Source organism: Artemia sp. Qi Xiang Cuo, chromosome 3 (assembly GCF_049724085.1).
Source record: "Artemia sp. Qi Xiang Cuo chromosome 3, ASM4972408v1, whole genome shotgun sequence".
NCBI lineage: Eukaryota > Metazoa > Arthropoda > Branchiopoda > Anostraca > Artemiidae > Artemia > Artemia sp. Qi Xiang Cuo.
Genome location: NC_142796.1, coordinates 81,405,917 through 81,423,070, shown reverse-complemented (window position 1 = coordinate 81,423,070; position 17,154 = coordinate 81,405,917). Strand labels below are relative to the sequence as shown.

General features: G+C 34.8%; 2 protein-coding genes across 8 annotated transcripts in view; one reads left to right on the top strand and one right to left on the bottom strand.

The window, feature by feature from the left end:
- LOC148954615 (uncharacterized) overlaps positions 1-17,154 on the bottom strand; it is a 276,074-nt gene that overhangs the window by 134,355 nt on the left and 124,565 nt on the right. The gene's annotated exons all lie outside the window — the stretch shown is intronic.
- LOC148954616 (uncharacterized) lies at positions 1,272-16,213 on the top strand. 2 transcript variants are annotated; one of them, XM_089087164.1, is made up of 2 exons: positions 1,272-1,388; positions 15,341-16,213. In XM_089087164.1, exon 2 carries the CDS (start codon positions 15,350-15,352, stop codon positions 16,013-16,015), a length of 666 nt encoding a protein of 221 aa, XP_088943290.1. In that variant the 5' UTR covers positions 1,272-1,388; positions 15,341-15,349; the 3' UTR covers positions 16,016-16,213. The 2 variants fall into 2 exon arrangements, with proteins under 2 accessions (XP_088943290.1, XP_088943291.1); XM_089087165.1 differs by lacking the exon at positions 1,272-1,388 and adding an exon at positions 3,168-3,510.

Genomic DNA, 17,154 nt, shown 5'->3' with positions numbered 1-17,154 from the left:
AGAGAAGCAATTGAGATTAAAAAATATATAAATAGAGATCTTGCTATAAATAGAAATACTGGAGATATTTCCATAAGCTCAATTTATAATAAGTTAATATTAAAAGATTCATAAAAAAATTACCTCAGTTTGAAGTAAAGCCACCTGTCCGTATTTTTATTGAAAATCAAGTCTTTAGACAAACTATCGCTAAGCAAAGAATTTTTGCGTAATCCAATTGGTGAGTGTGTCTTTCATTCATTCTGGTTTGTTTTGATTTAGTGTCTATTTGTCTCTTGTGAAGTCTACTTCAAAAAGTTAGATTGTTTTGTTGTTGTTTTTTTTTTCGTTTGTATTTTTTTCTTAGCACTGAGGATGACTTGGTGGAGGTCCTTGACGAAATATTTACTTATTTTTTCTTCATATTGTTCCACTGGCTGACACTACCCTCGTTTTCCCTACTATTTGATTTCTTTTTCTTTTATTATATTTTCTCTTCTTTGTTTCATATGTTATGTATAGCCCGTGTGGTCTTAGGATGTATTTGCGTCAAATTACCATCAATAAATTTATTTAAATAAAATAGAGAAAAATCGCAGAACTTTAGATCCCCCCCCCCCACAAAGGCCTAAGCCACTCCTTGATATATTTGAGTTCTCACTTTGATTTTCTTCGACACAAACGCAATTTACGCTTTAATTTCATGCACCCCCTGGGTATGAGATAGCCAGCGTACTGTACAATAGTACCAAAGTGAGGTTTAAGTATCGGCTTATATGAGGCAAAACTCCCATATCGTCTCATAACTTTGCAAATAATTAAACGTACAAAAGATTGTTTCTTTTATCTAGTTTACAATTTTCGTCACTTTTAAAAAAATGTCTTTCCTCACTTATATTTTTTTGATTTGAGAGCTGCTCTGTGAAGCATGCAATGCGTTCAGAGAACATCTGGTGTTTTTAATTAGCGATAGAAGACCAGTTTTGTGTCCTCACATTGACTTTGCACCGTCTGTACAAAGCCAAACGCGATTATCCCACAATGTGCCTTTCTCATTAAAAAAAGAATTGACAATTATATTGAAAATTTCACAAGATTTGGCTTTGCCATGAATAAATGTGCAAAACAATATATATCTTTAGTTATATTGTTCTCTTCAACATTGCCTAGACCATTCCTGGGATGCTGCTGATATACCCTTTTGATAACATGTATGTACTGAGTGTATTTTAATTTGTTTCAACATCATCAAAACAAAATCAATATAGAGCCATTTTCCAGGGGTGTAGATGGCTGGTTTGATAAACATTCAAACTGAGAGTCCCCTGCAAGGAGGGGCTCCGTACTTCACCAAAATAGCGTACTTCACAATAGTACCAAAGTGAGGTTTAAGTATCGGCTTATATAAGGTGAGACTCCCATATCGTCTCATAACTTTGCAAATAATTAAACTTACAAAGGATTGTTTTTTTATATAGTTTAGAATTTTCGCCGCTTTTGTAAAAATGTCTTTCTTCACTTATATTTTTTTCGATTTGAGAGCTGCTCTGTGAAGCATGCAATGCGTCCAGAGAGCATGTGGTGTTTTAAATTAGCGATAGAAGACCAGTTTTTGTGTCCTCACATTGATTTTGCACCGTCTGTACAAAGCCAAACGCGATTATCCCACAATGTGCCTTTCTCATTAAAAAAAGAATTGACAATTATATTGAAAATTTCACAAGATTTTACTTTGCCATGAATGAATGTGCAAAACAATATGTATCTTTATTAATATTATTCTCTTCAACATTGCCTAGATCATTCCTGGGATGCTGCTGATACACCATTTTGATAACCTGTATGTACTGAGTGTGTTTTAATTTGTTTCAACATCATCAAAACAAAATCAAATTAGAGCCATTTTCCAGGGGTGTGAAGATGGCTGGTTTGATGAACATTTAAACTGAGAGTCCCCTGCAAGGAGGGGCTCCGTAACACCAAAACGTCGAACCACATAACCGTTTCTAAACCATCAAGGGATTTGTAGAAGGTACATCGCAAACTGAAAGTAAGATTTGCGCAGAGATTGCTTATCAACATCGGTCAAAACGTCCCAAAAAGGCGGTAAATACAGTATAAGCGGAAGGGCGAAACTATTGGACAACTTGGCCAGTAGCTTACGTTTAAGACTAACTTGCGAATGAACAATACTTCTCTCAGCATGCTTAATAAGGAGCTTTCTTGTATTCCTAACGGAAGATCCAATCGGTAAACCAAGGTAAACTAGCTCTGATTTAGGGCCAATATCTGAAAAACCTAGTCGTATGCTTTCTGGAACTAAAGAATCAGAACAATTAAAAGATAGCACTTGTGATTTAGCAGCATTAATAGATAGATCTATGTTATCATAGCGAGTTGCAAGCTCATCAAAATTACATTAGGCCCGTTTTTTAGCACTAAGACCTTACATCTAAGAACTTACATCTTTCTGCAAAGATTATCGTTTTTTAACTCATCTTTGTTCTAAGATCTTACAGCTCACTGATGTTAACAAAAAGTGTGAAGAACGCCACTTTTCTACCATATAGAACAAAGATGAGAGAACTTTGATAATATACTCATCATTCTTCTCAGACCGCTGATCAGAGCAGAAGCACATTGATGAGTGAATAACGCCCCTATTGTAAACTGGTAATGGAACGGCACAGGTTCAACAGGTCGTAGGCATAACAGAGTATAGATGTTTCAACACCTTTAGATACTTAGCTAGTAGGAAGATCAACATGGGCAGGGAAAGCGGTATTATTATAAATGGTCGGGGAAGTTATTGCTCCTTATTTTATACCAACGTAAACTAGGAGGTCTTCTTCAGTTGTTCGCTAGTATCCGTCGATGGCAGTTCGTAATTTTTTGGATTTTCTGCAAATCGCAGATATTGGTAAATAACTTGTTTTTATGGTTGTTCGGTATTTGGTTTTAATTCTTATAATTTTTGACTTTTAGTGAATTTTATTATTCTTTCAAGTTTTTGGTTTTTTATTTGGTTTTTAGGTTCTTTTAACATTGACTTTCAGCGTTTTTTTTGTTTTTTTTTTGGCACTTTCCTTGGATACATTGTTTCGTTTCGCTTTGCAGAAGAGAGACGTTTGTCCTCTCGAAATATTGGTTTTGTTGTGTTTTTTCAGTAATTTAATTTGGCCTATAAAAACCCCATTTTTGCTCGTTTTTCTTTCTTTAGGTCTTCTTCATCGAACGAGTCACCGAGTTTCAACCGGACTTCAGATGGTGATACATGTAGTAAAGAGGCACTATGACGTCCAGGCTAACACCGCGGTTATATAATTCAAGCATTGCTTGAGAGTGGGAAAGTGACCCGAAGGCATTTGTCACATCATATGCACCTAAAATCAACGTACTCCCCGACGCCTTCGTATCACTTGCGGTCCCGAGATCACTTGCATCCGTACAGTTTTTGTAAAGAGCCTGGGAATAAAAACTTGACTAAACTTAACTGAATCGTCTTTACGAAAAGAAAAACAATTCTGGAAGGTAAAAAAACGAAAGACATAAAAAACAAGATTATTACTGTTACACAGATCGAGACTAATTTTTGGCTGTGTCAATTCATGAGCCCCAAAATTAGTTCAGTCTCAAATAGTCTTGAAACTTACAGTGTTTGTGAAAAAGGTTCAACTACACCCTAATAAAGATATAACATTTAGAAGTTTGGTTGTATCAATATTAAGCACATAAAACTGCACAAAAAACCTTTCCCAGTTGCCTTGAACTTACAGGGCATATAGATAGGACCAATGGAGGCCCCCTTTAATCAGCATATAAAGATAAAGAAAGTATTAATAAAAATCGGTTACATCAAGTGGGGACACGCGAATTTCTAAAAACCTTAAATTCTCCTCTTTTTGGCTTGAAACTTACAGGGCATGAGAAAGGGACGAAGGGAGATAAATCAAAACCCCTATGGTTTCTAAAAACCAGAATATTCAGAAATTCAGTACTTAACTGAAAAAAATTCTTTAGATGTTTTCATTTTTATAACTTTAAGAAATCAAAATTAATTAAGAATTTAAGGAATAAATATCAGCATATGTATATTAAACTGACAATGCACATTTTTTTTTTCAGTAAATTCATTTGAATTTTTTTCAGTAAAGTAAAAATTATATTCTGGCTTTTAGAAAGCATGGGGGTTTAGATCCATACTCACATTAATTTCTGCTCGTTTTGAGTTTGCCTCTGTTATTTATTTTGATTTATGTTTGTTTTGGGTTTAATTTGTTTATTTATGCTTATTTGTGGTAGTTGTATGCATGGTATATTATTTGACTCTATTTTGTTCATTTTTGGTTTAATAGATTAATTTTTTTTGAAAAAAACTTATTTTGTGGAAAGTTTTTTTAACAAATTTCTTAATACGTAAGTTGTTGTGTATTTACTTGACAATCCCCTAAATGGAACAAACATGATTACCATTAGGTCAACCAAACTGATATAGATCAAACAGTCAATAAGACCGGATCGAGACAAAATTAAAGAAAAATAACAAATTATAAAGAACAAATTCTACTGTATTGCTTCGTAGTAAGGAAAAGCTTAACATTCTTCCTCGCTAATTCGTTTAAAAACTACAAAACAACTGAACGTAAATGATAACATGGGAACCTCAATAGAAAAATAAGTCAAGAAACACTAGTTTGAATTTTTTGCTAATTTCGAATACTTTATTTTATCTAAATACAACAAAACATAATTTTTTTATAAATCAGATTGTCATGCATCTACTAAAAAAAACAAAAAAAAACTAATAGTTGTGACGAAACATTACATGAAACAATTCTTTTGATAAATAGTGGAAAAAGATAAAAGTATATTCAAGGGCTTCTACTAGCTAAGGGTCGAAACGGCCTCAGGGCAAGACTGAAAATTATAATACTCAATCCGTACAATTATAAATCCTCCTCCTCATCCACCCCATGCAAAAAATATTAGTGAACAGGTATTACACAAAACGACGGACGATAGAAAATTTTTACATAATGTTTAAACTTTTATAATTTTATAATTTTTTGTTGCATTCCATTAAATTTCGATAAAAAAAAAAAAAAAAACAACTGACAAACCCAGCAGTGGAAAACTCTACCAACACTTCGACAATTCACCCTCAATGAAACTCTTTCAATTAATGCGAATACTAGGCTAAGTAACAAAGAAAAACTTGTTCCTATAAATTTTTCAACGAATATCAAAGAGCAATACTATAACCTGAAACGACCCGAAATGAAATCATATAAACAGTCAAGATTGATATGAACACTAATTGTTATGATACAATAGATAAAATATAAAATGAATATCAATTAAAACTACAGAATATATCAAAGCTTCGAAAAAACACATTTTACGGAATGTTTTTCAGCGAAAAGTAAAGAGCCATAATATATCCTGAAATGACCCGAAATAAATTCGTATAAAAGTCAAACTTAATATGAACACAAATTCCTATGATCGAATAAATGAAATATAAAACAAATATCAATTAAATGAATAATTAAAACAAAAATAAATATAAGAGATGCTACTTTGGATGAATAGACGGAACCCATAAGGTCCAAGCATTAAAATGAAAAGTCAGGTCTTATCACAAATAAGACATTGACCGCCTGCCTTTTTCTGCCTTCTACTAGCCAAGGGTCGAAACGGCCTCAGTGCTAGACTGAAAATTATAATACTCAATCCGTATAATTAAAAGCCTCCCCATCCTCCCCGTGCAAAAAATATTAGTAAAAAGGTATTGCACAAAACTACGGATGATCGAAAATTTTGACAAAATTTTTTAATTTTGAAATTTTGAAAAATCTTTGTTGCATTCAAATATTTTTGGTAAAAAAATGACAATTCAGCAGTGGAAAACTCTACAAGCACTTCGACGATTAACCTTCAATGAAACTCTTTCAATAAATGCTACTAAAAAAACAACACATTTTCCAATAAGCTATTCAACGAAAAGTAGAGAGCCATAATATAACCTGAAATGACCCGAAATAAAGTCATATAAAAAGTCAAACTTAATATGAACATAAATTGATATGATTAAATAAATGAAATAGAAAAAAATGAATCCATAAGGTCCAAGCATTAAAATAAAAAGTCAGGTCTTATCACAAATAAGACCCTGACCGCCTGTCTTTTTAACCCATCAAAAGCCAGAGCGTCCTTTGGGTATGTATTTACCATAACAAATCAACCAAGAATCATTAATCTGATAAGCCTTGCATTTTTATCAAAGATTTTTTTCTTTTCATCAAATTTGACTCAAAGCCATATTAAATAAACTGATAAATGATTTATATATTCGTCGCCCATTAAATTTTAATAAAAATAAATAAAGAAATACAAGCAAAAACTACGGCTCAGGTTCAGAGTCAGATCAAATGATTGGCGAAAATTCTTCAGCTGCTAATTCTTCTTTTCTCTGTTTTTTTTTGTGGTTTGTGTTATTTGGGTTCAAAATCTGCCTCTTACCATTATTATAGCCCAACGTTTTCATAGCTGTTCCAATAGATATTGATTTTCGGGGCTCTAGATTCCTGAGAAGGCGCGAATCAACTATTTCTGGTAAAAGACTCTCGTTCCAGAAGCTTAAAAGGCTCGGGAATACTCGGGTCCAATGCTCTCTATTGCGTTCAATTGTAAGGACTTCCCAATCCTTCTCGTTATTATAGACAAGTAGGCAACATTTTTCTTGATTTGAAATTTCAAGCTGTCCTTGAATTTGGCTATAATACTTGTGAGTGGCTTTGAGCTTAATATCCAAGCCGATACTCTGCAGAAAAAAGTCTTTGACAAGGCCTTTCGTACGAGCTGCATCAATTATAGTTTTGTTCTCGGGAATATTGTGGGCAGTCTCAGCCTCAATTGGTGTCCCATCTGGTAAAATACCGTCTAAGGAAGTACTAAGAAACTGGGGTGCCAAGTGAACCAAAAGATCAATATCCTAACCTTTCGTAATTTCCGTGCCAATTTTTTCTTCATATGCTTTTAAAGCAACAGGTTTTAACCGACTACCTTTCAGCATAGCAGTTGAACGGTAACCACAACCTCCACTTCTAATATCTTTCATAATCGGCGCAGTTTTAGTTGATTGTTTGCGTGTAGCTATTCTGTGAAAGTACGTGCTGGTTATTCTATTACTTCTTTCATGCATTCAGTTTTCATTGGAAGATTGGCCTTTGGTTCTCTCGTAAAGTTCTTTCAAAGCGGTGTCACTACTCTTTAGATAGAACTCCTCAAATGTAACCATAGCTATTTTTAGCTCCTCTTCTTTCATATCAGGCCTATTGCAGCTCGGCTCATAGTCAGAGTTACCAGAAAGAGTTGCTGATTGCATTTTCTTTTGGCCTGGAATCTACCTCCATTATTACTGTAGTACCGTATCAGATTTCGCTTGGATTTAGCTCGGTGGTTTGCGGTTTTACTACAGAATTTCTTCATTATATTAGTTGGACTGTGATTAAATGTTTTTTTCCACGTATAAGCATGCCACTTTGGACCAAGTGCGTAGGACAAGCTTGCACCACCAATTCGGGCGTGATATGACCCTCGCTTTGACCTAATAATTTGCTTGCCTCCGCAAAACTTGGCAGCTACTGGCATGTAATTCTCGGCAAGGTTCGTTGTTACATCGGTAAGGAGGCAATCTGCTTTCTTGCACACGTTCTCAACCCCGTCTATCACATCCTCGAGAACCTGTGCTGGCAAGTTGTACCAACGATCCTCTATAAAGCTATTGGGTAGTTAACGTTTTTGGGGGCAAGTATCTTTGCACTTTACATGATTTCCAAAGACATGATCGCGGCCTTTGTGGAGCAAGTTTTTTAAATTAACGGCTGTACACTCCTCTTCTGAATTTTTTTTTATTGCCCCACGAAGGTATTTTCTATATCTATATATATCTCTCTTTTTAGAAATTTCGCATGTGCACTTTTCTTCATTTTCACTAGATTATATAAATACGAAGTGTAGTTTTTCGTAACATGGTTTGCACACTCTTCTTTTTCAATTAGAGGACCGTATGAGATGTTCTGTTTCGATATGTATAAAACACTCGAGTCTCCATCTCCAATAAAACGACGGTACTCCAGTCCATGCATTTCATCGCTCGCTCTAAAACCTTCAATGAGAATATCCGTCTCTATACTCTTTGACGGGCCATCATAATTCATAAAACACAAATGTTGTAGAGGAGTTTTTACCTCTTTTTTCGCCCGAAAACAGACATAGCAATATTTATTTTTTATGCCCACGTACAGCAATTTTTTTTGTGTAAGCGTCAATGATTACAGCCACACAACCCTTAGCTGTATAGTCATGCCCCTTACTCCATTTGTTCCACCCACCGTCACAAACCACTTTGGTCCAGTATGTATCATCAACATATCGATCTTCGCGAATTGCACGGTGCAGGGTTTGCATTCCATTCTCCAGTGAAAAATCTGTCAAAGTATCCATCCATACTTTCCCTACAGAAAATTCAGTTTTCAAAAATAAATATCGTGACATGCCTTACACACCCAGTACACTTAGAAACTCACAAAATGTTGCGTGGCCTCCCCTTGAGCCCATGACACCCCACGTAGCCTTCAAATTGAGGTCTCCATGCACATCTGTGTAACGTTCAATTGATTCTTTCGGATTTTCTTCGGAAAAAGATGTTAAATAATCTTTGATCCTTATCACGGGTGGGCTAGGTTCATTTTTCACTAGTTTTTTCCACTTACAGGCAGTACATTCTGTCACTAGTGTGATTTTTAAGCCAACATTATATACACGAACGATGCGGATATCGGGCTTTCTTCTCTACATTGACATATGTGCAGTCAAACTTATGCGAGTTCTTGGACGAAAAATGGAAGGTCCACTATGCAGCTGAGATTCGGAATGTTCCCTAAATCAACACCCTCGGGAATTTTTTTCTGTTTCTCAATGAGAGCTGGTCCTGCATCTGATACTGAATCCCTTGTATCATCTGTAGACTCATTAGCAATAGAAGTTTCCCTTGGAAGGAAGGACCTGAAATACGAAAAGTAAGTTAGTAATCGAAGCAGGCAGTGAGAGAACAAGCAATTTTAAAAGAAATTCCGAAACCATATTTAAAGGAGTACCACTCTAGCTAAACTTTTTGGCGCGGAAAATGTATTTAGAACAGTGTAGTTATCAATAATCATTTATGTGTAAAAAAGGGACAGGGGGGCTGAAAAATTACCTGAGCTCTTGAGTGGATCTAGTCGGCTCTTCTTGTTTTGAATCAGGGTTGTCAAATGCGTTCTTGTCAACTTTTATTTGATTATATCAGGGTTAACACCATACGTCATATGTTACTTTTCTGACTGGAATCAGGCACTCTGAAGATGAATTCCTATTAAAAAAAAAAAAAAAAAGTCTCTAACTTAACACAGTAGTAAAGTAGAGCACATTTGCAACCACTTCCAAAACAAAACCTATCAGAGGCAAAAATAAGAAAAATAACTAGAAGATAACCATTTTCCTCTTGAAAAGAAATGAAGTATTCATTTTGTTTATCTAGGCCAGCTGAATTGTAAATATAGTTCACTCTTGTCCAGAGGCAGACTGAACCGCTGGTCCTCCTGTCACCTGATAGGTGAGTCCTCAATAAAAATGGATTGAGGAAAAAAAAAAAGATTGAGGAAAAAGTTGAAAAACAAATAATATTAAACTTAACGAGTATTATATATATGGAATAAGCATAAAAATTGAATTTTTTATGGGTCTATTGGTATAAAAATTCTGCTTTTTAGAGCTTCGATTACTATTGGGCCGATTTGCTCTGTTTTTAAGGTGCATTATCCCTCCCCCACACTCCTCGGTTACTGTTTTCCCTCTTCAACCGTTTCAAGTATGATTATGTTTAGGAGAATGATTGTGTCGTTTTGTAATTTATATATATTGCTACCCATACATTACACTTTGCATACCACCCATATAAGCCTAATTTAACCTTGAATCAGGTTTTGGTTAGTTCCTTCCATTACAGGCTGTTCATCGCAAAATGAGTACTCCTTACTCCTATCTTCTTCCCTAAGATTTTTTTTTTAAATTTAATTAATGGGTACCCTCATTAGCTTAATCCAATACATTGGCGGTTATAGGTTGAGGCAGGGAGGGGGCAGCGCTTGTATTTTATATTTGTATACTCCTATGGCATACCTTGCCCCCTCCCTCCCAGATTATGAGGTCAAGGCTGCTAATGATCAAATACTATACAAAATTCTTAATCTAACCAAAAAAGAATCCTCCCTTTCCAGTTGAAAAATGCTTCCATGGATAATGTCACCATGAAGATTTTTTCTCACGGATATTCCCCCCCCCCCTCCAATGGCAAAATATTCCAGAAAGTTCCAACCCAGGTGAAAATTTCTCCAGAAAATGTCCCCAGAACACCTCAACATGTAAAATTGAGTTGGCAAGGAAAAAGTAAGACAAATAACACCATTTTTAGTACTTGTCTATTATATAAAGCACACTCGAGAAGTGAAGTTTTGTGAATGCTAATGAAATAAAACAAAATTTTGATGAAAATATAATAGTTTAGAAACAATTTTGGGCTATATATTTGGACATTCGGGTGGGGGGGGGGGTGGGGGCAAAGCATAGCATATATTAAATGCATAACCTAAACAAACCTATTTTAACCTAACCAAACCTATTTAACCTAATGAAAAAAACATGATGAAAATAGAATGCTTTATTAGCAAAATAGTGAAAATTACAACTTGGAAATATGCTCCCAGAGCATATTTAATTTATACAATAAATTATGTATTTTATACAACGTAATTTATACAATAAATAACGTATAATTTATGTACTAACAGCACATGTTTTAGATTAAGCCATCCTTTGTTGATCTTTTTTCTCCTAGTCATTCTCATGCGATTCTCTCAGCAGTCAAACTCGAATTAAAAAATTTTCTGACCCGTTTTAGCCTTGGGTATGTTTCCATCCAGGGGGTGTTTAGTGGGGTTATGTAGAAGAGGAGAAATAAAGTAAAAATTTAATTTGTTTCATAAATATATATAAAATACACGACTCGGAATAAAAAGCTGAAAAGCTTGGAATATACTAAATAAAAAAAAGAGCTACAACTTGAAGTCCATTTCGACTTCGTCGCTTTTATACAAGCCCTACAAGAGTCTAAATTGTGAAAATGTAAAAAGAATCGTGGAGTAATAAATTTAAAAAAAAATAGAATTTTCAAATGTGCCAATTAATTTTAAAAGATTTTTTTTTAATTTATGGTACTTTCAATTTTTTCAAATTTTCCTTTTTTTACGCTCCAGACCTTTTTCAAAAAAAGCTACCAAGTTTCACTTTAGATTTTTTTTCTATTTCCTGCGAATTAAATCAGAAAAAACAAAACGGCCAAATTTTAGATCCTTCTTCAAAGATCCCTTGTGCAAAAGTTTGTTTTGCTGACATGCCGGGTCAGAGAGCTAGATCTCTTTTCATAGCATAGGAAAGTTAACATTACAATGGATTTAGGGAGTTTAACCTTAAAGAATAGAACATAAACTTCGCAAATCATGGAAACAACCTAGCCTCGACTGAAATCCAAATTGAAATTGGGGTATAGTACAATGCTCATATACCCGATCTATGATTAAAAACTCGAAAATCTTCGCAAAAAAAATAGAAACCGTGACGGGCCTATACGACGAGCAAGAAGAATGTGGTTTTCTCTTTTTCAGGATAGGTGTTACGAAACCAAGGCACATACAATCAGAAACAATACCAATATTAAAATAATCTGAAAAAATAATGATAAATGACTATATAACATATCACTCCCGGCCGTAAGGTGCTGTGCACATCTACTGTCCACTCCGACAGAAAACTTTTTTCGTAACTTTATGCATTATCGCCTTACCAGACGGTGTAGCCACTACCCCATTAGGTTTTGGTTTGGAAACCAGAAGCTCGGACAACTGTGCATCAAAAACCCTTTCAGCTCTACTATTTGGCTTTTTAGACTGATTTTCAAAATGGGAAATCCATTTTGAAACTGGTATGCATTGGGGACCATTACCAGAATGCACAGTTTTACGAGACCGGAATTTCCAAAGAGACTGTGGTTCATTTAAAACTTTGTCAGCGTAGCGGTCTTGATAGCAGCTAGATGCTCTTCAAGTAGCTTACGGCACCTTTTCTTTGTAAATAGTCGCACAGAGTTCAGTACACCTGACCTAGGCCTTCCGTATTCAATCCATAGACGCCACCACCACTTAGCACTTGAGCAGGCATTTACGAGAGAAGTGTTATTCGACCAGCCCAACTTTTCAGTATTGCGTCTAACTTTTTTCACGGGGATAGCCACCTTATCAGCACACTTAAGAGCATGAATAATTTCCTCACAGTAGGTATTAATTTGTAGTCGTAGCTCACTATTACTCAAGCCTGTATTAGTTTGAAGAAGATGAAATGGAACTTTAATTTTACTTAAGACATGGTTATACATGGCTTGAAACAACGGCACATTATTTTCGCTTCCACATTTTCCGCTGATACCGTTTAATTTTGGCTGGGTTGTCCTGTTTGCGAGTCAGTGGGACAGAAACACGTATAGGAAGATGGTCATCAGAGGTACCATGATCATCAAGCACAGTTACATGGTGGATTAAACTCCCGAAAACAGCACGTGATCCAGGCTAGAAGTCGAACTAGCATTAGAAATAAACGTAAAGTCTTTATCTTTCCTTAGCATCGAGAACAAAGAGAGTAGCATATCTCTAATTAATTCATTACGTGGGCAATTCATACGTGGAAGATCACAATTGAAGTCTCCGATTATCAGGCATCTCGGGTATGACCTAAGTATCTTCTTAGCGCACTTGGACGATTTACGACAAGCAAAGGAAAAAAGAGCGTCAAATGCTTGATCACCATAATTAGTCGGTAGTTATACGTTTATTACTGCTAAATCACTGATGACAGCTACAACAAAACGATCACTCAGTTCAATGGTTTGAACCTGAAACCGACTAAGTATAGCAAGGCCACCGCTTGGACGGCCTAAGTATAGCAAGGCTTACCGGATTTCTCGACGGGACTATGGTCTACAGGAACGAGTAGCTGCTGCATATGTATAACCGCTTTCTCAACATTTTTGCAAACCTCATTAATTTTGCTTATAGCATAAACACCAATTAATTTTGACGAAGCTGGAACTTCCGCAGGATCATAAATTACGAACTCAGGTAGGCTTTTGCGGTCTTTAGCACATCTTTGCAGCATTTTCCCAATGTCTACCGCATCGTCTTCTTTGTTCACATGTTTTACGCGACGTTCTTCGTAAGCAGCCAACTTAAATAAAATCTTTTTCGCTTCCAGGATGACCTCCTTCTTGAAAAACTGCACGCAAGATCGTATCAACGATTCCGATTTAATTCTTTTCTGTATTGAACGGGTGATGTAATTAAGCACCGCATTGTGCAAAAATTCACTACTCATTGCCGCACCGCATTCCAAAAGAAGTATCTGTTTTCAGTCCAAGTTGGTATCGATGGGAAAAATAACAACATGCATAGATGCACAAATAAGTGAGGGAAGCGTAGGACCGTGCTATCTATTACCCGTAGTTTAAGGGAGACACACTCCCGGCAGGTACTACGACGCTTGCCAAAGACTACCTCCCCTCTTCTGCTCGCTTATTAGTGAAATTTTGATAATAATTAACTAATCAATCAAAATAATTTGACAATAATCGCCGTAGGATTATCTTTCACTTGTTGGAATGTTGAGAAATAATTCAGTAAAAAAAAATATTCAGATCTGTAATCCCTTGCCAGATATTGTGAAATCTAACAAGCTTCTCAGAGATTAAAATTCACTAAAAAAAAGCTTACTGGTTTTATAGTTAATATCCAATTCTAAACAGATGTTTTCACGTAATAGTAGAAGTAACAGCAGTAGTAGTAGCAGTAGCAGTATGCACAGAGTGGATTTTGGTTAGTTCAACATCTTTCTCAACACGCAGTGAAAGTTTTAACTTAATGCTCAAAGCTATTCCTGAGAAATTACTTTATATATCCTTTTGGCAACCTGAATGCAAGCTCTGTGTTTTCATTTATCCAACACTTCCTCTAAGTGTTCCTGAAAGTTTTATCTAGTACCCTTAACCTCAGTAGAAGTAAGTAGTCGTAGTAATCGTAATAGTAGCGATAATGGTAATATGAACAAAGGGCGTTTTGGTTGTCTCGACAAATAATAGTAGCAATAATGGTAACATGAATATAGGGCGTTTTGGTTGTCTGAACACACCTCTCAAGATGCCCATAGCCAATTGATCATCCCATTCATCATTCCATTGACGTTCCAACATGATACCCTTAGTCATTCCTGAGTTTTCCAGTTTTGACAATCTGTATGTGCATAACAGGCTTTGATTTCGTTCAACAACCCCCTCAACATTCTCTTAAAGCTTCACTTGAATACACTTGTTTGTTTTTTTTAACACCAAAGGTAAAACATGTCCCCTTTCCCAATAACAATGGTAGAGCGTTGAGTTTCATGGTTGCAGCAGTAGCTTCAACCTAGTAAATAGCAAACCACACCTCATAGAAACCCAAAGTTAAAAGACGTCTTTTGAAAAAAAACTGCCTACTGAGAAAAAATTTACATCTTACACTGATTCAGAAATAGTAACTGTTACTTCGGTTCATTTTAAAAGTAAAAGTTTACTGCGAAAAGAAATGTATGGTAATTTCAATTTGAGAGCAGATCTTTGAAGCATGCAGTGCATCCCTGACTGAACATTTCTCACAAAAGAAACAATCAGATTTTAAAAGGCGGAGCCTTAAAAAGAAACAACAAGGTTTTTTGTTCTCTAAGAATGGCATTTTAAGGTCTACAGATTTGTTGTTCAGAATTAACTAACCCGAAGCATCCCTCAACCCGATTTTAAAACGTTAATGTATTTTTTTTTCTTTAGAAATAATTATTATCTCTGGTTTGCATAGTACTTCACAAACATAAACCAATAAAATTTAAGTGTTTTAAAAGTGCATTTCAAAATACTTATTTTTGTCTTTGACAGGGCCAAATCCGGTTAATTTGTCAAAGAAATGTCATTACATAAATCTTGGGTCATCAATTTTTGGTTGGGGGGGGGGGTATGTCTTGTTTTCAACTTTAGTCGATTGTCTCTTATAGGCCTACCGTATTTAAGCTATTTGCAACTTTGCTCATTGTCAGGGTCGATGGTTCAGTATTTGGTGTTCAATATGTGTGAAATATCAAATGGGAATACAGAAATAATTTTTTTTTAACTAAAAAAGATTTTTTTCAGACCATTTTCATGAATTTTGGGAATACGGTGTCCATTCCAAGTAGAGAATTTTATAAAAAAGGATTAGTGGTTGTACCACAACCGTCAGCACCACTTCCAATGCACCACAGACCATCGTTCTTTTCATCAGCACCACCTCAAGCGTATATGACATATCAGAAGCAGAAATCCATGGCAGTTCAAAAAGCAGATCAGCTCCAATTAGCTGCTGTACCTCATCCATTCCTCTATTCACCAGCACCTCCTCACTTGTATTTAATACAGTTAAATCAGCAACCATTCTCAGTTCAAAAAGGAAACCAGCTCTTTGTTTCAGTCCCGTATGTCGTAAAATCAAGCAAAACACTTATCCCCGAGCAAGAAAAACCCTCCACATCCTTCATCAATTCTCAAAAGCTAAAAGAAACCCATGCAAAAGAACAAAACAAAAGACGAAAACCAACGCAACTTGTTATTTACAAAGCAATTTTGGATCCAGAAAGAAGAAAGGAAACTGTTCTTCAACCCTCCTTTGGGAAACATCCAAAAAATGTATCTAAGGAGGGAATTAGATTTAGAACCGTTCTTGGGAAAAACTATAACACATCTCGTATTATTGACAAACCTTCAAAAGGACAACTATTGCAACTCCTTAAGGAGGAAGAAGAAGAAGAAGGAGTAAGTACATCAAAATGACAATCGTCAAAAAACACCAAATTGTCTTCTTTGGTGAAGACACCTAATTGAAGCTCATCAGAATTGAATGGGGATGGAATGTGTAAGACTCCTTGAACGTGTACCTGTTGTTTTACTAATTTACATGTTCTCCTTTGGATTTTAAGACGTTTGAATTCGTGTATTGTTATCACTGTTTATTTTATGAATAAATACTATTGGATCCGTCCAATAAATGAAAAGTTCTTGAAAACGATTATGGACATAACCAAGAGTCGTGTCAACGGCAAAGTCCTCCACCCCGCCTCTCGATGCCCTTCATGGGTCGTCAGGTTTTAATTTCAGAATACAGATAATAAAAGTTTTCCTTTTTATTAACGCATACTATTGGACGACGTTATAACTACTTGACAGTTACATTTCATAGGCAGCGCAATCAGGCTGCCTAAGTAAAGAACGATGTTGGCACAATGTATTAAATTTTTTTTCCATACCAAGGCACTTCGTATCGAAGGAGTTGTCGTAGAAACTTCAAAAAGGGCTCATTCGATTGGAAATTGGAATGGCTAGTGTTTTTTTTTTAATAGTCGAAAGTAATTGGAAGGCAACTAATACCCCTTTCATAAGTTCATAAGTTTATTAAACCACATTTATAAACAAATAAATAAATTAAACAGTACTTTCAAGCTGGAGAAAACCTATGAAGGTTTGCGATCGCGCGAAAGTCCGCGTAACTACTTACCTATTAACTCAACTATTTACATAAACCTCAACTATTTAATTAAAACTATTATAGATAAACCAAAAATAGATAAACTATAACCTATAAATATATATATATATATATATATATATATATATATATATATATATATATATATATATATATATATATATATATATATATATATATATATATATATATATATATATATATATATATATATATATATATATATATATATATATATATATATATATATATATATATATATATATATATATATATATATATATATATATATATATGTATATATATATATATATATATATATATATATATATATATATATATATATATATATATATATATATATATATATATATATATATATATATATATAATAAAAAAATATAGAGAAAAGTAAATAGATAACTGA